Raw genomic sequence first — 25635 nt, 5'->3', positions numbered from 1 at the left:
GCCATTCAATAAAGAATCAAGCTAAATAAAGTATCAACCGTTGATACCTCAAGCACTTCCAAAATCACTGAAATGCCTCATGCCACAATGATAATAGAAGCCTCTCAACCCTCACCTTCCTACCTCTACTTTTACAGATCAAAGCCACTGTTCAGGTTTTAAGCCTGCCCCAGCTTTCCATGTAGCTCCCAAGAGCTCAATCTTATTTGGATGTCAATGATGGAGGAAGCAGCTGTATACAGTTCATTACAGGTCCAGGTTCTGGACCACAGAAAGTAAAACATCTCTGTTGTGCAACTGGAATTTGAAACATTGCAATCATCCTTATTCAGAAATTTCAAAATCATATCAGCGGCAGTGTAAACCATGTAAAAATTTCTGTGTTTAATGTTCTTCCCATTGTTTTCATTTAGGAGATCTTGAATTGAGGCCCTCAGCATTCCTCAGTATTGACCCTCTCATGGGACTTTTAAAGATTCAAGAAACACAAGATCTGGATGCTGGTGATTATACCTGTGCAGCCACCAATGATGCTGGAAGAGCAACAGGCAGACTAACTCTGGATGTAGGCTGTAAGCTTTCATGTCCATTGGTTGCATTTTTTTTTTCTGACACCGAGTTGTGATTTTCCATGTTGATCAACTGTGAAACTATTTGGTCTAAATGTTTGTCAGAATGGCAAATCCAGCATGTGCATTTCAGATGACTAACATCATAACAGTGGCTAGCAGTTCCTAGGAGCTTCCAATGTGCCATTCATTGTGCCAAGAATGTTTTATGGGATATCCCATTAAACTTTCACAACCCCACTAAGAGGAGATGCTACGGTTATGTCTTATACAACTATAAGAACACTGAGCTTCTATAAGCTGAGCCACTTGACCAGGGCCGCAAAGCTAGGGAGGGGCAGAGCCTGGGCATTGACTGCACGTTGTCTGACCTCAGAGACTGTAGGCTTCACCCATATGTGTCATCTATTGCCATTTTTCTGTCAGTAGTCATCCATTCTGCCATCAGATTCCCAATTATTAACATCTGGAGGCCAGAAAGTAGAGTTTGGCCCTAGACCATAATCTAGAGATGTTGATGACAGCAAAGGTAACAGATTATTCTTTTGTTTTAGTTTCAAAAATCCACTAGGAGTTACTCCCCAGTGTCTGAAAGAAAGTACTAACTACAAATGAATGTCAATCACCATGGAAGATGCAGTGTGTGCATGACAACTGTATTTGTGTTCTCAGGAAGTTTGGTTCTCACTTCATCATCTATTTCACGTCTCTTTAGAAAAATAACGCAAAACGAAAAACATTCTCTCCACAGTGAGGTGAAACTAGAAATAAAACAGAACTTGTTTTTCATGAAAAAGGATGTGGCAGCTTAATTTTCACAGATAATTAAATATTTACATCTCTTCAAACTTACAAGTATAGAATGTCATTAAATTATATTTTCTTTTCTGTATATTATGTACAAGAACTTTTTTGTCATGCTCAAACTGCTTTTTTAAACACAAGTGAAGAAAAATGAATCTTTTACAAACCATTTTAGTTCCATTATCTTAAGCCTTTAGGTGAAAATTATGGCCCTATGTGCTTGATATTTTGTTTCATGGAAACTAATTTTCTTCCCTCCTGAGACCTGTTGTGATCCTGGTTCCTTGCCCTTAGCTCTCTGTTGAACACTATTTGTTCTTGCTGAATATGCCCTGAAATTTTAATATAGAATACTGTAAATGGTCCAGGGTGGTGCAAGATGTCCAGGATGGTGTTTTAACAATAACTGAACTGTGTTATTATTAAGATAAATACCTTGGAAATAAGGTTGGAACTGTTGGGTGGAGGGGGTCTCTGATTCTCCTGGAAGATTTTCAACTGTACTAATGATTTTGGAAATATAAGACTCAAGTAAGGGAGGCCATTAGATACATAATTCTTGTTTTTAAGAAACACAGTAAGGGTAAAGTTCCAGTTCTTGGCACCTTCCTGTTCTGTCTCTCCCTACTTCCCATGGAGATGTTTTATATTCACACAGCATTATTTTACACTTTCTAGCTCTGTAGGGGCAGAGAAATGGCCTCAGTAACTTGTCCTAGTAATAAAATAGTGATCCCTTAGAAACATTACCAATGGTTGAGAAAGTCTGAGGATCACATACATACTCCTTGCTTACCGACTGTTTCCTTCTTAATCATTTTGTGCTTCTACATTTTTCTAGATCCTCTCTACTGTCCAGCAATGCACCATATATAAAGGCTAGTGATATCTGTTCTTGGTGTCTTGTGGTGATACATTAGTGACTTTTATCGTTACTATGACAAAATACTTGAAAAAATATCTGGAGGTGGAATGGGTTCATTTCCTCCAGTTTGAGCATCCACAGTCTATTACAGCAGAAGAGACACAGCAGAAGGAGTACAGAGGTGGCTGATCTCAGAGTGTCTGTGGTCAGGAAGTAGTGACAGGCGAGTCCTGGCACTGAGCTTGCTTTGTCCCTTTCTGTTCAGTCTGAGACCCAAGTCCACAGGACAGTGCCATGCACCTTCAGAATGGGTCTAACCTCCTCGGGTATACCCCTCTGGAAACATCCTCAGGCATACCCAAGTGCTTGAAAATCCAGTTATGTTGACAGGGAAGATCAACCAAAACCAGAAACTTCCCCACAAGTATCCTATTTTGATACATCACTCTTTACATGTAGCTCAACTTTGATTTGGCTTCATTATATTCAAGATCCTCACCATTCATGGCTCCTTTAAAGCAACGAGCTTCTCAGTTTTGATCCCAGTGATCACTCTGAATGAACCATCAACAGAAACGAGTCATCTGTTTGTTGTGATATTGACCATTGCTAACAGCTGGCATATAATATTGATATTGGCATCATTGTGATTCTGATATTATGATACCATAATATTCAGATTCTTCATTATATCCTTCTTAGAGCAGCTCATAAGGTGTGAGTAGACTGATCTGCTCATGGGAGACCATGGTTACATATGGGAGCTGATGTACTGTTGTATATGCTACAAACCATGGTTGTAGAAATGAGTGTGGTTTTCAGTATGAGTCTTAAATGAAAACACACCATGGACTGAAACTTTCTCCAGAATTAATACAGTGGTTAAGAAAATAGGCACTTGAGAGAAAATGGGTTGTCCCCTTGGCTTTCCTTATTTTATAGATATAAATGGCAATTACTTTGCAGGTGAATTGGAAAGATGAAATGAAATATTATCACTTATATACACTCAGCATATTAACTATTACCTATGGGACTGCTAAATGCAACATATATCTTGTGTATAATTTCATGTATGTCATGATTATTTTCTTTCTTTGAGTCTCAAAAATGATATTGGAATGCCTACATAAAATGACTCAGTCCTCAAGATTAGACTTTGGGCTTTTAATATGAAACTCATTTTCTTAATTTGACTCCTTTTTAGTTAAATTAGGAGACAAATACTCAGCTTAGTAGTGCATAAAATTATTCATTCGAGTTCCAAAATTATTGGGCATATTTCTGAGTTGCTTGTGACTTAAGAACAAAACCCTGCTTTCATCCATATCATGTAGCTATTTGGGCTTTGAGATTGTTTTTGTGGACCCATTACCTCACAGCAGCAGTACTAGATCAAAAAATCACAAAAGGACTGTTTAATCTGTTCTTGAGTTTGAGCTTCTTGTAGTGAGCACCCTTTTTCCTGTTTCTCATTATCATGGCTTTAAGTTATAGACATTTCAGGTCAACAGGGAAAGTTACCAATGCTTTTCATCCCTGGAAAAGGGGGGGGGGTAGTGATTTGTGAAGTCATTTGGAAGAAGAGGGAGTTGGAAACATCAAACAAAATGTTGGCCTGGCAGTAATTTTTTTTCAGCATTCCACACCACACAGGGTTTGAGTCTTAGACTGTGGTTTTGTGTCTCGTGGTTTGGTGGAACCAAAGCAATGTGTCTAGTCATTTGGGGAAAGAAAATCTCTGACTGACATAATGCAAGAGTTGCCACAGAGGGAATATCTATTTAACTGTCTTGGGGGTTAAGGAAAATAATTCAGAATAGTGTTTACAGCAAGATGGCAAATTGGTTTATGACTTCTTTATTTTTAAAACAATGGGTCTGCACAGCTAGAGTTATCTCTACAGACAATAAACTGCACTGTGGTGTTACACACACCCCCCCACAAGCATATCTCAATGAGCTGCACAGATGCTTAGGGAATCACCAGGGATCAAACATTATCCTAAGAGACTGTATGAAGGACCAAAAGTGAAATCAGATGCAAATATCAAACTCCAGCACTAAGATCTAATAAGTTAACTCTGTAATTTTCATGTTTAACACAGTTAGTATTGAGGTAGTTATTTCATACTACATTATTAGTCAAGATCATCTCTTTTGACAACTAGAACTATGAAATACTGTTTTTCCTTGATGTTCTTTGAGAAACTAAAACCAGGGAGAGGGGTGAAATGACGTTCCCAAGATCACAGACTAAAAACAGGGGAGCTGCCCTTCGAAACCACTCCATGGCTTCTTAGCCTTTGAAGTTACACTGTCTCTTCTAGAAAAGCGCCATGTGTACTGTCAGCCGGTCACTGCTGCTCTCCCGGTCTCTAGTTTCGCTAATCTAGTCACAACTCACTTGGAGGCTGTGTTGGCCACAGTCAGGAGGAGGAAGTATTTCAATCTTCTTGGCTCAGCTAGCTTCATTTTGGGAGCTTGTGTGCGGTGGATGTTGTGATGACTGCTCTCTCAGGCCTGGTCTTCTCATTTCCCTCTTGTTTTGAGATTCAGCGCTTGCGTTCCCTGATCTGATGTCATGTGCCTGATGCCGTTCGAGAATCTGCTTTGCAATGCATGACTTCTCCCATCTTGATTAGGTTTGTGGGTGTAACTTGAGTTTGCTTTTCTGTTCTGACTCCAGATTCCCTCCCTCTATTACTTCTGAACATGCCAGTGTATCACTTTTCATTGATAATTATATTTTAACATTTCAATAAAAGGAAATCTTCCTTGGGGGATTTCAGTCTTCTACATTTTTAAAAAATTTTTCTCTCATACAGTCCATGCCTCCCACAATTTCCCCTCCCTCCCTTCCTTCCAGTCTCCCCTCCCACTTTCCCTCTTCCCCACATTCATGGCCCCTCCATCTCCCCTCAGAAAAGAGCAGGCTTCCCAGGGACATCAACCAAACATGGCATAATATGTATGCTACAATAAAACCAGATACATACCGTCACACCAAGTCTGGACAAGGTAACCCAGTAGGAGGAAAAGGGTCTCATAAGAAGGCAAAAGACTCAGAAATTGGCCCTGTTCCCCTGTTAGGAGTCCCACAAGAATACTGAACTACTTCACCATAACATATATGCAGGGGACCTAGGTGAGACCCCTACAGGCTCCTTGATCTCTGTGAGTCCCCATGAGTCAATTGATTCTGCGGGCCATGTTCTCCTGGTTTTCCTGACCCGTTTGATTCCTCCTGTTCTTTCCCCCTTTCTCCTCCTCATCTTCAGGATTCCTCAAGCTCTGCCTAATGTTTGGCTGTGGGACTCTGCATCTGCTCCCATCAGTTTCTGGGTGAAGTCTCTAGTCTTTCTGATGAGGATTCTGCTAAGCTTCGGCCCCAGAACACTCCACATACAAACTATAGGTGGAGGTTTTGTGCTGGGTTGATATCCCAATCCCTCTGCTTGAGGCCTTGTCTGGTTACAGAAGATGGCTGATCCATGTCCCCCATTTCTAGGAGTCTTTGCTCGGGTCTCATAAATTCCATGGAATTTCTATTGCACTAGGTTTTCACCTTACTGCTGAAATGGCCCCCAATTCCAGTCATTTCTCCCAGTATTTTCTCCCTCCCCCACCACTTGCTTCCTCCTGTACCCAACCCCACCTGCTTCCAGTCCACCTGTGAATCTATTCTCTTTCCCCTTCCCAAAGAGATCCTTGTGTTTCTCTTTAAGCCTTCCTTGTTGCTTAGCCTCTCTGGGTCTGTGGACTGTAGCATGCTTATCTTTTACTTTATAGCTAATATCCATTTATAAGTGAGTACAGACCATGTCTGTCTTTCTGGGTCTGGGTTATCTCACTCAGGATGTTTTATTTCAAGTTCCATCCATTTGCCTGCAAATTTCATGATGTTATTGTTTTTAACAGCTGAATAATACTACATTGTGTAAATGTACCACATTTTCTTTATCCCTTTTTCAATTGATGGGCATCTAGGTTGTTTCCAGTTTCCGTCTATTATGAATAAAGCTACTATGAACGTAGTTGAGCAAGTGTCCTTGTGATAAGATGGAACATCTTTTGGATATATGCCCGGGAGTGGAACTGGGTCTTGAGGTATTCCCAATTTTCTGAGAAACTGCCATAGTAACTGTACTGGTTTGTATTCCTACCAGCAATGGAGGAGTGTTCCCCTTGCTCCACATCCTCAGTAGCATGAGATGTCTCTTGTGTTTTTGATCTTAGCTATTCTGACAGGTGTAAGATTTCGAATCTCAGAGTTGTTTTGATTTGCATTTTTGATGGCTAAGGATGTTGAACATTTCTTTAAGTGTTTCCATCATTTGAGATGCCTCTATTGAGAATTCTCTGTTTAGAACTGTACCCCTTTTTAAAAATTGGATTATTTTGTTTGTTGATGTCTAGTTTCTTGAGTTTTTTATATACTTGGACATTGGCCCTATGTCATATGTGGAGTTGGTGAAAATCTTTTCCCATTCTGTGGGCTGCTTTTTTTTGTCCTATTGATGGTGTCCTTAGCCTTACAAAAGTTTTTCAGTTTCATGAGGTCCCATTTATTAATTGTTGATTTTAGTGCCTGTACTTGATGTTCTGTTCAGATTGTTGTCTCCTGTTCCAATGTGTTCAAGGCTATTCCCTACTTTCTCTTCTATCAAGTTCAGTGTATCTGGTTTTATGTTGAGGTCTTTGATCCACTTGGACTTGAGTTTTGTGCAGGGTGATAGATATGGATCTATTTGCGTTCTTCTACATGCAGATATTCACTTAGACCAGCACCATTTGTTGAAGATGCTTTCTTTTTTCCATTGTATATTTCTGGCTTCTTTATAAAACATCAAGTGTCCATAGGTAGGTGGATTAATGTCTAGGTCTTTGATTAAATTCCACTGATCAACGTGTTTATTGTAATTCCATTGATCAACGTGTCTGTTTTTATGCCAATGCCATGCTTTTTTAAAAAAAAAAAAAAACTACACTTCTTTTTACAGTTTTTACACGTGTGTGTGTGTGTGTGTGTGTGTGTGTGTGTGTGTATGTGTATGTTTACCTAGAGCTTGAAATCAGGGATCATGATACCTCCTGAAGTTCTTTTATTGTATAGGGTTGTTTTAGATATCCTGGGTTTTTGGTTGTCTATATGAAGCTCAGTCTTATTCTTTCAAGGTCTGTAAATAGAGAAACTCAAAACAATTCCACTAAAATCAGGAACAAGATAGGCTGTCTACTTTCTCCATATCCATTCATTATAATACCTGGAGTTCTTGATAGAGAAATAAGACAACTAAAGGAAACCAAGGGGACATAAATTGGAAAGGAAGATGTCAAAGTGTCGATATTTGCAGATGATAGCATAGTATACATAAGCAACCCCAAAAATTCTACCAGGGAACTCCTACAGCTGATAAATGCTTTCAGTGAAATGGCTGGATACAAGATTAACACAAAAAGATCAGTAACCCTCATAAAAACAAATAACAGCCGGGCGGTGGTGGTGCACGCCTTTAATCCCAGCACTTGGGAGGCAGAGGCAGGCGGATCTCTGTGAGTTCGAGGCCAGCCTGGGCTACCAAGTGAGTTCCAGGAAAGGCGCAAAGCTACACAAAGAAACCCTGTCTCGAAAAACCAAAAAAAAAAAACAAACAAAACAAAACAAAAAAAAAAAAAACAAAAAAAAAACAAATAACAAATGGGCTGAGGAAGAAATCAGGGAAACAACACCCTCCACAATAGCCACAAATATAAAATATCTTGGGGTAACTCTAACTAAGCAAGTAAATGACCTATATGAGAAAAGCTCCAAGCTTTTGAAAAAGAAAATTAAAGCAGATATTAGATTATGGAAAGATCTCCCATGCTCATGGATCAGTAGGATTGACATAGTAAAAATGGCCATCCTACCAAAAGCAATCTACAGATTCAATGCAATCCCCATCAAAATTCCAACACATTTTTTACTGTCTTTAAATTTATTTTTTGTCCATTGATATATTTATCTTCCCAAAATCTGAGTCTAGATTTTAGACTTAATTTCCTTTTCTCTAGAAAATATATTTTAGATTATTATTATTATCATTATTAAATTTGAGGCAGGTTCTCATTATGTAGCTCTGGCTGGCCTGAAACTATTAGAACATTCTGGCCTTGAATTCACAGGGATCCCTCTACCTCTGCCTCTTGAGTGTATCACCATGCCCCAGCAAGGTTCATGTTTAAAATTAATTGACTACATTTACTCTAGGAAAAAACGTAACCAAAGTTTAGAAATGAAATAAGTAAGCAATGAGTTACTTTATTAACTTTGTTTAAAATGCTTAGTTGTCATTTTAAGTTGAATTCCTATGTATGTGAATTAAGAAAAAGTATCTACAGATACTAAACCATTCTCTTCTCAGAGCATATTTTCAATTGAGGTTTTCATCTTACTTTTTGTAAGTAAGAGGGCTTTTGAGATTGACAGGTTTCTTTCAAAAGTGCAAGTTCAAATGTACTGGGTTGAGGTATTCCATCATATGAACATTTGTACACATACACCCAAGTCTGAATTATTACTATAGCTTTTCACGCTGACTTAATTCATTCACTAGTGTCCATTGGCCACACACAATGTACCATGTAATACATTAGCTGCTGTTAAAAGATAAAACTATTGTTGTAAACAGGTTGTTTGGAAAACAAAGCAACAGATAATCAAGTAATAGTTTGTATTTGGGGAATTTCATGGGTCTGATAGAGAGGGGTGTATTAAATCTGTAAGAGGGAAGACACGATGCCCATTTATGATGACAAGGGATGACACCATAGAGGAGTGTCTTTTGGAAACTGAGTTAAAGGGTTGTTAGTATTTCAACATCAGACATTACCCTTGAAGGGGAGGTAATAACACAAGTTCTCCAGTGAGAAAGGTCGGCACTTACTTGAAGAAGAGCAAGGATTCCTGACTTCCAGAGCGTAGTGTAGGAAGTAATGGAAAAAAAGCTGCAGAGTGAGAGGCGGCCGATCCCAGGCTAAGATAATCACACCAACACTGGTGGGAGACAGCTGCACATCCAACCTGCAGATGTGGGATGAGAAGGAAGGAAGCAATTTCCACATCATCTTTTTCAAATGAGACTGCTAGCCAGTGTGTCCATGCATAGCTATTAAAACACATAGAGAAGGAGAGGTCGATAAAATGGCAAAGGATTGTGACCCTGAAATGGAAACTAGCTTTTAACCCTATCTTCCTCATCCAACTCTGCTGAGAGCCATCCCCAGTGGTGGATGGGTCCTACAGAGGGTGTAAGGAGTTGGCAAGGGAAGGAAATGAGCCAGGCCATGGTGGTCAAGAGAATCTTGCAGCCTGAATAACTAGCAGCTAGAGTATTTCTTTATTTATACTGAATTTACTAAGCAGGGATACATCCATAATGTTCCAAAAAATAGATCATATCATTTTTGTTTTTGGACACGTGTTTCACTTCCTTTTGCTCATCTTTTAGTCATTATTAATAAACTATGACAGAACAGAGTTATCATTTACAATCATTTTTCCTCAAGTTTTGACATCATTAATAAACAGAGTTATCATTCTTAATCATTAGCCCCATAACCCAATTTTTAAGAATCTAGAGGTGTATGACAGCCTGTTCTCAGGCTGGGTGCTTTGGTTGCTTCAAGAACACTAGACCAAAACAAAATCTTCAACCACCCTGGGCATTTTGCCATGTCCCAAGCAGTGTATTATTAACTCTTAGTGGTCAGAGTGCCCAGGAAAAATCCTCAGGCCAAAGCTGCTGCAGTTATTATTCAAATTCTGACATAATATAATCAATGTTCACATTTATATCTTTATAGAATTTGTCTATATGTCTAATTCTGGCATTCTGTTGTTCCTTGGTCATATGACATTACAGTGGCTCTGTATGAGGTAACTTTTCTAAGAAATTATTTGACAGAAGACTTTGCTCTGAAAATGACAGCTGTTGCCATTTCAAACCTGGACACATCCTTGACTTCCAATATACTGTCTCTTAGAATTTTACATGAGTAGGTTTCTCCTACTGCTTCTAGCAGAATCGCATGTATTTATTCTTATCTGATGTCTCAAGCGTGGATATTCATAAACTTCTGAGAGTCTCATCCCTGAGTGGTTCCCAGTAGCATCATCCTTTCTGTATTGCAGTTCTGCATTTTCTTAAGTGTGCCCTTCATGTTTTTCCAGCTCTTCCTCTCAGTTTCCCTAGTTACCAGAATTATGTAACTCTATAGATTTCTTTATATGTCTCAATTCTCCTCAAGATGCCAAGGACTTACTATTCTCTCTTTACCAAATAAATGTCTTCTGCTATTTTTAACTTACATTATTGATTCTCAAACTAAATTTCTTTGACTTAAAAATGTGAGATATAAGGAGCAAGGATACAATACCAAACACTGCTACACTTCAGGAATAAATGCTGTTGGTGTGTCAGATTGAGATTAGTAAAGAAATACTTTGGTACAAATTAAATTCATTTAAAAATCCAGCAAACATACCACTCCCAGGCATATACCCAAAGAACACTCCACCATACCACACGGACACTTGCTCAGCGATGTTCACAGCAGCTTTATTCATAATAGCCCCAAACTAGAAGCAACTTAGATAACCCTCCACTGAAGAATGGATAAAGAAAATGTGATACATTTACACGATGGAGTATTACTCAGCTGCTAAAAACAATGACATCAGGAAATTTTCTGGTAAATGGATGAAACTAGAAAAGATCATCCCTGAGTGATGTAACCCAGACCCAGAAAGATAAACATGACAGGTGCCTAGTCCAATTGTCATCAGAGAGGCTTCACCCAGCAACTGATGGAAACAGATGCAGAGACCCACAGCCAAACATGAGGTGGAGCTCAGGGAATCCTGTGGAAGAGGGGGAGGAAGGACTGTAGGAGTCAGTGGTGTCTGGGGCACCACAAGAAAACCCACAGAACCAACTAACCTGTACTCATAGGGGCTCACAGAGACTGAGCTGACAACCAGGGAGCCTGCCAGGAACTGACCTAGGCCCTCCACATATATGTGGCAGTTGTGCAACTTGGTTTCCATGTGAGACTCGTAGCAGTGGGAGCAGGGGCTGTCTCTGACTGTGTTGCCTGCTTTGGGGACCCATTCCCCCCACTGGATTGCCTCATTCAGCCTTAGTAGAAGAGGAGGTGTCGTCTCACTGTGACCTGAAATACCATGGCTCCACCTGTATCGAAGAGAAACAGTGGAGGAGAGGATGGGGTGGGAGTGGGCAACTGGGAAGAGGGGAGGAAAAGGAAACTTTGGTTGGGATTTAAATAAATAAATAGATAAATAAATAAACAAACAAAATAGTTCTGTTCACATACACACACACACACACAAAATCCAGCCAATGAGATCTTGAAAAACACCAGAAATATCATATTGCCTTTTAAAGCCAACTTACTTAGGAGAGTATAAGGTTTGAGCACTATAACATATACTCATATTGAAAACAAATTTCTATAATAATTCTCTTTAAGATGATCTTTGTATCACCTACAACTCTAGGGCAAGAGCTGAGTGTCTATTCTAAATGTCCATTCATAAAGAAAAATGCATCTATCGTATATTAGACAGGAATAATTAATGGGTAAATTTACCATATTTTATGAATAATGACTTATTTCAAATTTAACATGTTGATAATTTAATAAGGTTTACTCTTAATGTGTTCACATCCTCTACCAGTGACGTTTTGTGTTTTGTGTCTTCCAGCACCTCCAGTTTTCATACAAGAACCTTCTGATGTGTCCGTAGAAATTGGTTCCAATGTGACATTACCTTGTTACGTCCAGGGTTATCCAGAGCCAAAGATCAAATGGCGAAGATTGGACAACATGCCAGTTTTCTCAAGACCCTTTTCAGTTAGTTCCATCAGCCAACTGAGAACAGGCGCTCTTTTTATTTCAAGTAGGTTAAAGGATGTATATGTGCTTGTGTGTGTGTGTGTGTATTTGTGCATTTGTTTTATATATATATATATATATATATATATATATATATATATATATATATATACACACATTGTTTTCTACATATGTATTTTTTGTTTTTACCTAGTTTGCTTTTTTATTTTTCTTGTTTTAAAACAAAGATTCAGTATGGTAGCTCAGAAGGGCTTTTGACCCTTGATCAACTCTTCTCAGCCTACTGTGTGCCACCAGGACAGGCTATATTACGTACAAATATGTATGTTCATATTTTGCTAGTAGATTAAACTGGACATGCTTGGTTACAATATGCATCAGATTAAAATCATTCCTGTATTTGAAAACCTTATTTTGGTTTCCTTATTGCTTACAAGCTAAGAACTACACTTTAAAGGCTTTGGCTTCATCCTCCTGACCATGCCCCCCAGCTTGTTACTGTTACCCCAACTGCTCCCAATACTGTCTTTAGCTGCACATCCTCCATGATGCTCTTCATGATCTTGGTAAACAATTCTATGCATTTGTTCTGATGACATAATAAAAATTACATCAATATCCAACACGCAGTAAAAAGAAGGATGAGAAAAACAACTTGTATTAAAAATACATGTTTTTACATGTGGATACTTGGTGTCTCTACAGCATGCATGTGAGTTTATACCCCTTCACTGAGGACCCCACAGTTCAGTGCGGAATATAGCATCTGGTAGTTTTTCTAGCTAGATGGATAGCTATGTCTTCTCCTTATGTGGAGTTAGGCTTACATGATTATAAATATATTTCAAATCTACACGTTTCTAGTGGAGCCTTCATAATTCTTGTCAGGCTTGGGGCACTATTTCTCTATGAATCTACTCTGTGTATTATCTCTCTAGTTTTTTATTCCCTAAATGCAAACAGTTTCTGTCCATTACTGGGGCAACTAAACCATGTCCCCTACAAACAGCGTAAGTGTACCCAGGCTGGCATAGCTTCCTACTCTTTGAAGAGATCCTGCTTTCCTTTAAGCTCTGCTTTTGATTTATCATTTACCACGAGTGGACAGCTCTTCGTGTCTTCTACCTGCTCTTTTTTTTTTTTTAAATTTGGAGATTATAATTAAATTATGACATTTCTCCCTTCCCTTTCCTCCCTCCACCCCACCCCTCATATATCCCTCTCCTCTCTCCCTCAAGTTCATGGCATCCTTTTTTTTTTTTTAGCTAATTGTTATTGCATGCATGCATGTATATGGATATACATATATACTCCTAAATATAACCTGTTCGGGCCATATAATGTTGCCTATATGGATATTTGGCACTAGACAACCAGTTGGTGTGCTCTTCCCTGGAAGCTCTCCTGTTCCCAGCTTTCCTCACTTGCCAATGGTTCTTTGTGTACAGTTGAGGCCTGATAGGCTCTCCTCTGTCCAATCTTGCATGTTTGTTGGTGTCACCCTTCTCAGCCCATATTTGGGCAGTCATGTCGTTGAGACTTTATGTCCAGATGCTCTTCAAACTATACTTAGGATCTTACCTCCACCGTGAATTTCTAACTCTCCCATGTATGATCATCCAGTCATTCCTGTCCATGCTCCCACAGCTCATCATATAAAGCTCATAGAGAATTTGCTACCCTCCTGGGTTGGCTGAGTTCGTTGTCTCCTTCCCTAGAAGGGAGTGGCCAGAAGGTGCTCACGTGATTTCTGTCACAGATCTCAGCACCGTCCTTGGTGCACTGTCAAGGTTTCATAACGTTCCTGAGTGAATAAACACGTTCTTCTTTCTAGATCTGTGGGCAAGTGATAAAGGAACATATATCTGTGAAGCTGAAAACCAGTTTGGAAAAATACAGTCCCAAGCAACCATAACAGTGACAGGACTTGGTAAGATGAATTAACTTTCTAGAGGCGATGTTCTTCAAAAGATTCAGACCTCTTTGATGTTGATGATGCCATCCCTTCCTTGCATGTGGCAGTTTTTATTTATTCTAAAGCCAGGTAGATGTTTGTGTCCCTAAGGCATATTTCATACAATGTTACAACTATAAATAACTTAAAGAGCATCTTCTCCAGGCTCCTCATCTTCTATTTCATTATTGGTCATTTTAAAATGTGCGCACACGTGCATACATACACACACAACACATGTGCACATACACATAAACAAATTGTGTTTTTGATGGCTTTTGACTTAAGTTTATCACTTTAGTTCACATAGAATTGTGTTTATGAGTTGTGAAGTGAGAATAGAATACAACTTATTTCCAAGTGGTGAGGTATTTGATTCAATATATTTTATTGAATAGTCATATCTGACAGGTTAAACCATTTATTCTCATACTGAATTTATATTTCCACATCTATTCCTTGGAATTGTTTTTTTCCTGGTATTATATAGTTCAAATTATTACAGTCTTAAATGTGATTTTAAATACTTGACTGCATGTATCTCATTAATACTGTTTCATAGAATTTTCTGTGTGTCTTCATTCATCTGTCTATACCAACATTTTTGAGTAGTATCTGTTAAGGATTTTGTGGTCATTTCTCATATTTTGTTTTGTTAAATTCTAGGAAAGCATAATTTTGCCATGCTTCTTTACTATTCCATCTCAGCAAATTCACCTTGGTTTAACTTGCCTGTGCTATTGTGGCAGGCTCCTGATGATCCCTCCTGTACCTAGTCTCTTCTGTTTCTGGCTGTTTCCACGAGAGTGAGTTCTGATGATTCTGTGTCTCCACTCACAAGCACTCCCAGATACTCTCCATCTTAATGTGTAGCTGCGAGCATCTTGCCTTGACATTGCTGGCCTTTTGTATGTAGGCTTTCCTCTTTCCTCGTGATATTTCTACAGGACCACCTACGCTCCCCCAATTCCTTCTGCCTAGATGGATCTGTTCCTTCCACATTCAAGCTCTTTTCCATTTCACTTTAAAGTTCTGTTCCTGAAAACTCCATTTTTAAACAACGTGATTTGTAGTCATCTTGCTTATAGTAATCCCACCACCACCCCTTTTTGGATGAAGCTGAGTGTTCTTTCTTTGATGTAGTTGCCCCACTTATTGGCATCAGCCCCTCTGTGGCTAATGTTATTGAAGGACAGCAGCTAACTCTGCCTTGTACGCTGTTGGCTGGAAATCCCATCCCAGAACGGCGGTGGATGAAGAACTCGGCCATGGTAATATATGCCTTTTTATTTATTTTCTCCTAAGAATTAATGCATTACATCACCAACACTGAAAGCTTGATTTCATAAACATGTAAACATGTTTTAAAAGTATACCAAAGCTCTTCTTGAAGAAAAGATTTATTTCATTTTTGTTTGTTTGTTTATTTAGTGTGTGTGTGTGTGTGTGTGTGTAAAAGTCCAAAAGAAGGTGCCAGATCTCTGGAGAGAGACTTCCAAGCAGTTTGGAAACCACCTTACATGGGTTTTGAGAATCAAACTTAGCTGCCTCTGCAAGAACAGTGCTCTTTTTTTTTTTTTTGTTTGTTTGTTTTGTTTTTTTGAGATAGGATTTCTCCATGTAGTTTTGGTGGCTGTCCTGGATCTTGCTCTGTAGACCAGGCTGGCCTTGAACTCACAGTGATCCACCAGGCTCTGCCTCCTGAGTGCTGGGATTAAAGACGTGTGCCACTGCCGCCCAGCAAGAGCAGCGCTCTTTACTGCTGATCCATCTCTCTAGCTCCAAGGGCTTTCCTTGTTTGTTCCTATGTTCATGCCATTTATATTATCTGAAGCTTTAATTTTTAAGAAATAATTGGTAGTATAATTTTTATAATTTCACATTAAATTTAATGTTACTAATAAACTGCATTCAGAATATGTAAAAAATTTAAGCTAGTAATATTTGCTCAGTACTTAAATATTTTATACCATTCTGTGTAGAACATTATGAAATAGTGGTATTCCTTTAAATATTAATATTCTTTTACTGCTCTTTTCTATGTTGAGCTTTAAATTTCTTTTTCAATGGGTTATTTTAGGAAGGTAGATCCCTAGCATATTACTGAATGTCAGTATATAATTTTTAATTAGGATAGGATATGGGCAGCATTTCAGTTGTATGAAAAATGTCCATAAATGTGTCCTTTATTGAGACAGAACTTCATCTAGTGCAGACCACTTCCCCTGTTTTCCAGAGAATCTAGACTCACTGTCTTCTAGGAGGACTCATTAGAAGTGAATTGCCTCCATATGAGGGATTACAAGCTTACTCATATTTACATAAAAATTTGAGGAAAAACAGAACGCCTGGTGGACAAATAAATGCCCTTAGAGATGAAGCTAGCTGGGCACTAATGTAAAATGGTACAGGTTTAGAAATAATCACGTGTATGCTAAAATATTGTCAGCCTTCTCTGGCATGATTTCTGCATCATACTGTGTCCACTGCTGTTTGAACCTGGCAGCTGGTAGGGATGGGTGCTAAGATGAAGTACTCCCTTGGTGTAAATAAATGCCTGCGTGTCAGAACGAAAATATCAAAGAGCTTGCTAGTGGTTGATGAAACCTTCCTGGAGAAAACAGTTTCATCTAAAAGAAAAAAAACTATGAGTGAAATGTGAGTCCTGAGCAGTAGAACAGATACAAACACCAGATCAGTGGTATCTCTTTTATCCCTTTTCAGGGATGTGCATAACTCTCTGACAGCAAATCATAGGTACAATTCTAGAGAGGTATTAGGATTGAATATGGCTGATAAATTCTTAAGAACATTTTGTGCCGATCATTTTTTTTAACTGAAGGATGCTAAAAATCCCAATTTGCTCTCTAATACATTTAATAATTCAGTTGAGAAAAACAAACAGATCTGATTTATGCTTAGACAAAATTTTGCCTTTTCTAATTAAAACTAAATGACTTTTTTTTTATTATTCCTTTGAAAGTTGGTACAAAACCCTTACATAACTGTGCGCAGCGATGGGAGCCTCCATATTGAAAGAGTTCGGCTTCAGGATGGAGGCGAATATACTTGTGTGGCCAGTAATGTTGCTGGAACCAATAACAAAACCACCTCTGTGGCCGTGCATGGTAAGAAAGACCTAACATAATTGTTTCCAAACCTTGTTCAAAACAGGGTTCATAGGTTTTAATCAGACAACTCTGGTTCTCTAATTACAAGAAGGAGAGCTTTCTCCTAATTGTTATTTTATATTTCTTGAACAAGCTCTACATTGTTAATACTGTTTCCAGATTTCCCTTCCCTATGTACACAAAAAGACATTCTAGGGAGTCACCAGCCAAGTCTGGCCAAGGGCTTTTGTATGTGGTTTCTTAATTGATAAAAGTGAATTCAGCTCTCAAAGAATCATGTTTAAAAATAAATTTTAATTTCAGGCAAGCTGAACTTATTGTACCATCCAAATTGCCTTAAATTGCCTCTTTTTTTCCAAACATGTCCTTACTAATGACCCCTCTGTGTTGGAGCTAAGAAATGACCTAAGCTTTGCTAAAGGTCATTTCATGTGTCATGTGTTCCAAACAATCTTTTTTGCATGCTAAATAATTTAAAGGTCACAAATAAGAAAATCCAGAGGCAGAGGCAGCCTTTTTTTCTACTTGTCACAATTACCAGGATTTTTTTTTTAAAAAAAGTCCAAATAAAAATGGACACCTTCATAGTTTGAGTAATTTTCCTAATATTTTATATTTGTTTTTAAGAGCTTGCTGTATTATTTTTATGATGTAATATTAAACAGATTTATATACAACAAATGAATGTCTTGGGAGGAAAGGAGCAGAGAATACTTGGTTTCATTCATTTACTCAGTCTTTATTTGTAACATGAATTGGGAACTCTACCAGCTCACACGTTTTGTTTTGTCTGTTGGAAGTTCCAGTGACTGTAAACCATCTCCTTCTATAGGATCCTGCTCCACCACCTCTTCCAGCTGTGTGCCAATAGCCACTGACATCACTTGACATGTTCATGAGAGGTTTCAAAGAAACACCCTCAGATAATTTAAATTTCATTGTCGCCTCAATTAACAAAGGCATGTCAGGCTGCATGCCATTGTGTGACTATTTTTAAAGAACAGAGCACAGGTTTCCTGTAGGGTGCTGTGGACTGGCTTCAGGATGCAGCATTGGAACACCCTCATGTCATCTCCCGCTTCCCCCTAGTGATTGCCTAGGCAGTTGTGAGAAGGCTGCAGAGCCCAGATTTTCATTTGCAGGGAGGAGTGATAGGATCAGTCCCGTGTGTGCTGTATCAGAGAGGCGAGAGAGGACAGACAACCCAGTGACCTGATTTACCGAGACACACAGCATTTTACTGATTAACAGCTAAGAGGCCATTGCTTCAGGTTAACTCTTTGTTCGTTCTTTGTCATATCCGCTTTTAGGAATAACTATGAGAGGTTGGTTCTAAAAGGAAGGAATAGTTACTAGAACCAATTCTAAAAAGATGACATAAAAAAAGGAAGGAATCAAATATAAATGCAGATGAAAAGAACAAAACTTAATTGTCACATTGATTACGTAGACTCATGATCTGGAGAGAAGCCGCTCCTCCACACCCAGATGTCATCAAGCTTCAAAACTGACCAAAACTTGCAACTTTTCTTCACTACTGTCTAACTTAATACGGCTTTAAAAACATGACATTCCCTTATGTTGCCACAAATTGACAGCATATTTGAGAGTTGCGTACTCGGTCAGGATCCTGGAAATTAAATTTCTTGCTTTCATGAGTAGCTCGATGTTCTCGTTTAGAGCTGGATACTTGCTGCCAAGTCTTTAAGACAAAATTAGCTAAAGACTAATGCCAGCCATAGGAAAGTATGAGAGCATAGGACACATCATTTCAGCCTTCCAAGGAGCTTTTGCACTGGGGGGGTCTGTGGTATCTTCTGTTCTAGCGAATTTCTATTCCAGGGTAGTATGACATTTCTGGAAAATTCTGACTTTAAGCAAGAAATGTGGTGAGCAATTGAGCTCCAGGGAAGAGTTCTAGTCTCATCTTCCCACAGGATACAATGGAAAGATCTGAAAATACCAGACTTCCATTGTGTTTGTTTTGTTAGAACATATTCATGTATGGAAGCCTTCATCATGATTATTATTTTGAGGATACTATGTATGGGTCATGTTGTTGTGTATTGGTTCTGACTAAGAACAAAGGGAACCGAGCAAACTCTTGGTTTTCCTCTTCCTTTCATGGCTGCTCATGTGCTGCTATGTTTTCCCTGGCTTCCTAAAGGTAAAGGCATGCTATTCTTTTCTTTTCTTTTTTTCATTTTACATACCAACTACAGTTCCTCCTCCCTAGCCTCCTCCCACTACTCCACCACCACCACCTCCATCCATTCCTTGGAGAGAGTAAGGCTTCCCATGGGGAGTCAACAAAGCCTGGCTTATCAAATTGAGTCAAGACTAAGCCCCTCCCCTCTGCATCAAGGCTGAGGGAGGTATCCCACCTTAGGGAATGGAAGGCATGCTATTCTTAACTGGAGAATGTTGCCTTGTTTATCATTTTAACATCTCTCTAGCTTTACTAAATTCCTTTTAAGAAGTCTTCCTTTTCATCAGTTAAATTTAGTCAAGTACTGACTGAGTGGCTCTTGTGGACATCAGGTACGTTTACTAAGTGGTGGCTAAGCAGCTCATTTATTTGGAGGTGGGCTTCCATCAGCTCACTGAAGCTTAATGGGTAGTGGACAGTAACCAAAGAGGGATTCCCAAGATATATGTATAACCGTGAGAGTTATTATCTACCTTGAATTTTCAGGAAATGGTTGATTTTATTCAGTCTTTTTGTGTTTTCTTTAGAGAGGTCACCATATTAGACATCCCTTCACACTCAGTTTTAAGCTTTTATTAGATCTGTGCAGATTGTACTTATTGTATTCTTTTGCCATATATTCCCCTACTAAGATTATGTTAAGTTGACTTTTTTCATAAACATTAAGAATATATTGAAAATGTTCATAAAATTATGTTAAGTTGCCTTTTTTCATAAACATTAAGAATATATTGAAAATGTTCAGTTGTAAGTATATGATACTAAATGGGAGAAAAGGTGTTCACATGCCAGCCTTCCTTCTATCTCCAGTTCTGCCAACCATCCAGCACGGGCAGCAGGTACTCAGCACAATTGAAGGCATTCCAGTCACTTTACCATGCAAAGCAAGTGGGATTCCCAAGCCATCTATCACCTGGTCAAAGGTAAATTACAGATCTAGTGGCATCCCCTGAAATACAGTGGGTGGGGTGACTTGCAGAGTTACCTCTTGAAGCTTCGGCAGGACAGTAAGAGAGGGAGACTCAGGAGGGCACGAAGTTAAACCAGGCTTTCACTGAGCTGGCTTCTTCGCAGCTGGCATGAAGTTTCAGCGCACTGGATGTCCTCCAAGGAATCACATGGATGTGTCTCAGAAGGATCCCTCTGATGGGTAGGAAGTGGGATGCTGGTCCAGGACCTGTGCCTCCCAGAGGTGCTAACACCTCTGCGTACTTGGCTGTCCTGCCTGTAAAAGGTGGAGACTGTGAGAAACACAGGCGTTGTGTGGAGCTGCCCACTGGGGCTGCTGTGCAATCAAGAGGGCCAAGGGGAGGTGACCAGGAGGACTCTGCTACAGATGTAAACTGTTCAGAACAGTTCGTGGATACAGCCTTTCCTAGAGTAGTATTCTAGGAAATACTACTATGTAGTATTGTCGTGTTATTAATGTGCTTCAAGCATCTGGTGGGTAACTGCATCAAAGACATTTTAAGGTCTCTTCCCAGGGCTAGTGATGCATGGATTCCATGTATGAACGAAGAGTGTTGGACATCTCTACAAATTCATGTAGTCCCTCTACATTCCTGTTGTGTGGTCGAGCTTTTGCTAGTGTTCTGTATTGATGAAACCCTAATTTACAATGGTCACAAAGGGGATAATATTTCCAAAAAATTAACTTAAATCTTAAGAGATAAAATGTACTATAAAATCATGACGGAATAATAGAATGCACTATCATATAACGAGAACCACCAAACGGTTTGTCATTCCATCTGATTTTGTCATCTAAAAATCTATGAAATATGGAGAAGTTGATGCTATCGTGTATATAACATCTATATACCAATTTTATGGCCTGGACACAAAATTACAATAGTGAAGTTATGTCTCAAACTGCACAGCACCTGGCACCTTGCAGAAATGTGCCGCTTTAAGGAAAATGCAAGAATCGAGATCTTCCCAAGTGCTCTAGCCAAAGAGAAGATAAGAATTTGGACTCAAGGGTCTCACTTCTGGGGTTCTTAGGCAAGCTCACCTCTTGACTGACTTAGTGATTTGGGGTGAGTTCCTCTCTTGTCTCTGTGCAGTAGGACTCTGAGTTAGAAACTGGAGGGCCCAGCAGTTTCTAAGATTATGTGAGTGTTAAAACACTTAATTCAGATGAGATACAAGATTGTCTTGCCAGCGTGCACAGTGATGGTTGTGGTGGTGCCATTCACCTCTGCTGTGGTCATGGTATCCTTGTCCTTTAGGTAGCTGTACAGTAGAGGAGAAATGGCTTGGGATGGAGAAATACCACTTTTAGTGCATCTGCTTGTCTAATTTCTCTTACAAACGACTCCCTTCTAATTAGCCCTTTTCAAACCTAGTTTTTCACCCCTTGGAGGTATTTTCCTCTGTCTTCCTCATCTAAAGAAAGCGATTCCTTTATTATCTTTTAAAAAAACACACAAAAACATTTATGCGTTGTTGTGTTTATAGAAAGGAGAGCTGATTTCAACTGGCAGCGCCAAGTTTTCCGCAGGGGCCGACGGGAGTCTGTATGTGGTGTCACCAGGAAGCGAGGAGAGTGGAGAATATATCTGTACAGCCACCAACGCAGCCGGCTATGCCAAGAGGAAAGTGCAGCTGACTGTCTATGGTGAGAGCCACCCAAGGGAGGTGTTCCTTTGAAACAGCCTATGCATACCAGAGCTCATAATTTCTTCCATAGTAAGGTACCCGAAGGTTGCACCCTAAAGTGCACAAAGACCACACTTCTCTTCTCACTGCCAACCAAACCACCTCTGCTGAGATTCTGATTTGCAGGGAAGTCATTGTATAACCTTTCGGAAAACTTCCATGCTATTTTCCCAAGAAGTATGCTTACCACATCCAACTTTTTGCAGGGACAGCAGTTAGTTAAAAGTCCATATGGAGCCAAGCCTTGGCTGCGTCTTGGGTAGCAACCTTCTGCTCCAGGAATTGCTGCTCCTCTGGGCAGACCTGAGGACATCTCAGTTGACCTCTCCATGGTGTGCTGAGAGGAGTTACTGAAGCTTGCTCCTCCTTTCATTTTCGTTCCCGCTATAAATGTGTTCATAGGGAGTTTTAGGTATACCCCAAATCTTGGGACTCAACATCTTCTTGTAAATTACTTAAGAGCATTAAAATCTATGTTTTAACGTAAATGAAACACTTTGTTTTCAACTCACTGTTTCCCCTTCTACATCCTGTGTTTATTTTAGTAAGACCCAGAGTGTTTGGGGACCAAAGAGGACTGTCCCAGGATAAGCCTGTGGAGATCTCTGTCCTGGCTGGGGAAGAGGTGACACTTCCCTGTGAAGCTAAGAGCTTACCCCCGCCCATCATTACCTGGGCCAAAGACAGCCAACTCATCTCTCCGTTTTCTCCAAGGTAGGAGATCTGGGGTGAACAGCCACAGATTGAGACTGCTGGGATGATACCTGTTAAGCCTTGCAAATGTATCAAAACGTAACTTTTACAGTTGAGCTAATTCACATGCCCATCTGAGTTATGTATACCTTACACATCATTTTCCAAGGTCGTAAATACTAACACAGCTTTGCCACACTTCCCATGGGTGCATTTACTAGGTAGTTACTGAAATGGAGCAGATCTGTGTGGGGGTTTCTCTCTGCCCTGTGTGCAGCACACAGAATTCTGTTGCTCCCAGAGGCAGTAAAAACACAACAGGAACTGTCAGATACAGAACTCGACTTTCATTAGTTGGTTTTGTAAACCTTTTTGATTAAATTCATCCATAAGTAAGGCCTATTGAGATGATGTAATTTATAGGCTCAGTGACACAGCAAGAATAATACCAGGGCTTTAGGACACAAGGATCGTTGCCATCTAGATACAAGTTTAAACTTATCTTTGTCACCTAAAGCTGACCTAAATGTTTGGCATTTTTTTCCCATGGGACACTTCAGAATTTCATGTCATTTCTTTGTGCAGTGGGATAACATTTACCTGAGAGAATTCTGTGAGATAATGGGCTGGAGAGATGGTTCAGTGGTTAAGAGCACTTGCTTCTCTTGCAAAGGACCCAGGTTCAATTCCCATAGCCCACATGGCAGCTCATAAGCATCTGTAACTCTAGTTCAGGAGACCTGCCGCAAACTTCTGATCTCTGTCGATGCTACACACATGGTGCACACACATACATTCCAACAGTCGTGCACATAAAATAAAAATAAATAATTCTAAAAATGAATGATAGCTGTTCACTACCATGTTAGGCTTGTTGGCATATAATTGTGAAGCCATGAATTTATATGAGTGTACTTTTCTATTACTGATGAGAAAAATTAATAGGAACAACTTTGCACAATTTTACTCTTTGTTTGAAAGAATTTTACTGAAAATCATAAAGTAAAATATAGAATGTTACTTATAAAACAATTCCATTGTATCTTTCCTCAGTCAGGATGTCTTTTCCTTCCTTCACTGTGCAAATTTTCATTTTTGAGTAGCCCCGAAAACAGCTTTTGTGGTTTCAATTTTGTTTTTCTTATCTGTTTTTAATTTGTTCTTCTGACATATACTATATTATTACTATTTTACTCCTTGCTTTATTATATTACATGCATTCACTATTACACATGTAGAGTCCGCGCGTATTCAATTTAACAAGCCTACGTGTAGTCTACCTTTTATTTAACTATTACCTTCCTTGTAGATGCTGTAGGCTGCTTATGGTTTCTTGTGGATTGCTTTCTTTTCACAAGTCTTTTCAGTGAAAACCTTTTATGTCTGTTTGCGTGCAGAAGCAAGAGTGTTTTAGAACCTGTAATGTAGAGCTGTGCTTTCTTGTCAGAACTCATTCCTCTTTCCAGTCTTTTAGGTATTGCCTGATTGCTCTCCTGAGGGGAGGTTCTCATTTGTCTTCCACTACTGCAGTGGTTCTCAACATTCCTAATGTTGCCACCCTTTAACACAGTTCCTCAGGCTATGGTGACCCCAACCATAACACTATTTACTGACTGCCTCATAACTCTAATTTTACTACTGTTAGGAATCATAATGTAAATATCTGATATGCAGGATTTCTGATATGTGACTCCAGTGAAAGGATCATTTACACCCCCACCTCCCCACCCCCCGCCAAGGAATCACAACACCCAAATGGAGAACCATTGAACTAACAGGATGTAGTAGGCCAGGCTGTACTTCCTACTAAGTGTGAGGCTTTGACTGGTTTAGATGTCTCTGCTGTTCAGTGGGTGTGAAGTGGGATATTTGAGTGGTTTTAATTTTCATGGGACTGACTTCAAGTGAGCGTGGGATACGTGTGCCTGTGTGTTGATCACTCATGCTGTCTGAATTGTCTCTCCATAGAGGCTTCACAGTTTTATGGTGACTTCTCTTTTTCTACTGGTTATGGAATTCAATATTTGTTTTTGATAACAAGGTTTTGTCTGTCTCATATTGTTCTCTGTTGCTCTCAGTCAGTTACTATGGCTTTGAATTTACTTAAGAATGGTGTATTTGTTTGAGGATAAGTTTTCAATGCTTCTAAGGAGCTCAAAGAATTAACTTGTTCTTTGTAGATGTGTATTTCTTGTATTGTTTTTGAGACTATATTCAAAATCAATTTCAAAATCAGAAATATTTTATACCCTTTTTAACATTTTATTTTTCATATTTTAGACACTACTCCATCTGAATTTTTATATTGGTTATAATATTAAGCAGTACTGCAATTTAGTTTATTTTTCTGAATTTGGAAAGTCAATTACCCAAGATCATTTTGAATAGTCAATCCTTACTTTGTGGTGTGCATTTGTTTGTTTTCTGGACTTGAAACAAGGACTTTAAAAATTCTAGACAAACACTTTACCTTTGCACTACATTCTCAGGCCCTCTCTGGATGTTTCTAGATATTCCATCTAATACTGTATACAACATGTGTTCTTATGCATGTACATGTCATTTTGGATGTCTCTGTTCTTTACTACAGTTTAACTTGGCTATGTAATAAACCTTGATATTAGGTAGGTCTACGTGGCTCTGACAGGCCCTCAAAGGACTTCAATACAACTTTAATAATACTCAATAACACCTACTACACCATTATTTAATGAGGAAGATAGTAAAGATATATTTGAAAAGATGTACTTTTTGTTTGCTTTTACTGAAACACACTGAAGTATCTGTGAAGCATTGCAAAAAAAAATGTTTCAGTTGTGGGATCACTAG

General features: G+C 39.1%; 1 protein-coding gene across 3 annotated transcripts in view; it reads left to right on the top strand.

Moving 5' to 3' along the window:
• The window catches only part of Hmcn1 (hemicentin 1), a 440991-nt gene that overhangs the window by 218199 nt on the left and 197157 nt on the right, over positions 1-25635 (top strand). For all 3 annotated transcript variants that reach the window (XM_076547592.1, XM_076547591.1, XM_076547593.1), the window contains 8 exons: positions 414-572; positions 12007-12201; positions 13993-14088; positions 15256-15383; positions 17096-17240; positions 20263-20375; positions 21913-22072; positions 22659-22827. In XM_076547592.1, the coding sequence (XP_076403707.1) occupies positions 414-572; positions 12007-12201; positions 13993-14088; positions 15256-15383; positions 17096-17240; positions 20263-20375; positions 21913-22072; positions 22659-22827 (1165 nt within the window). The remainder of the gene's footprint in view (positions 1-413; positions 573-12006; positions 12202-13992; positions 14089-15255; positions 15384-17095; positions 17241-20262; positions 20376-21912; positions 22073-22658; positions 22828-25635) is intronic.

The sequence above is a fragment of the Peromyscus maniculatus genome, chromosome 11 (genome assembly GCF_049852395.1).
Source record: "Peromyscus maniculatus bairdii isolate BWxNUB_F1_BW_parent chromosome 11, HU_Pman_BW_mat_3.1, whole genome shotgun sequence".
NCBI classification, from domain to species: Eukaryota; Metazoa; Chordata; class Mammalia; order Rodentia; family Cricetidae; genus Peromyscus; species Peromyscus maniculatus.
Note: the sequence above shows the minus strand (reverse complement) of the source record. Positions and strands in the feature narration are given on the sequence as shown.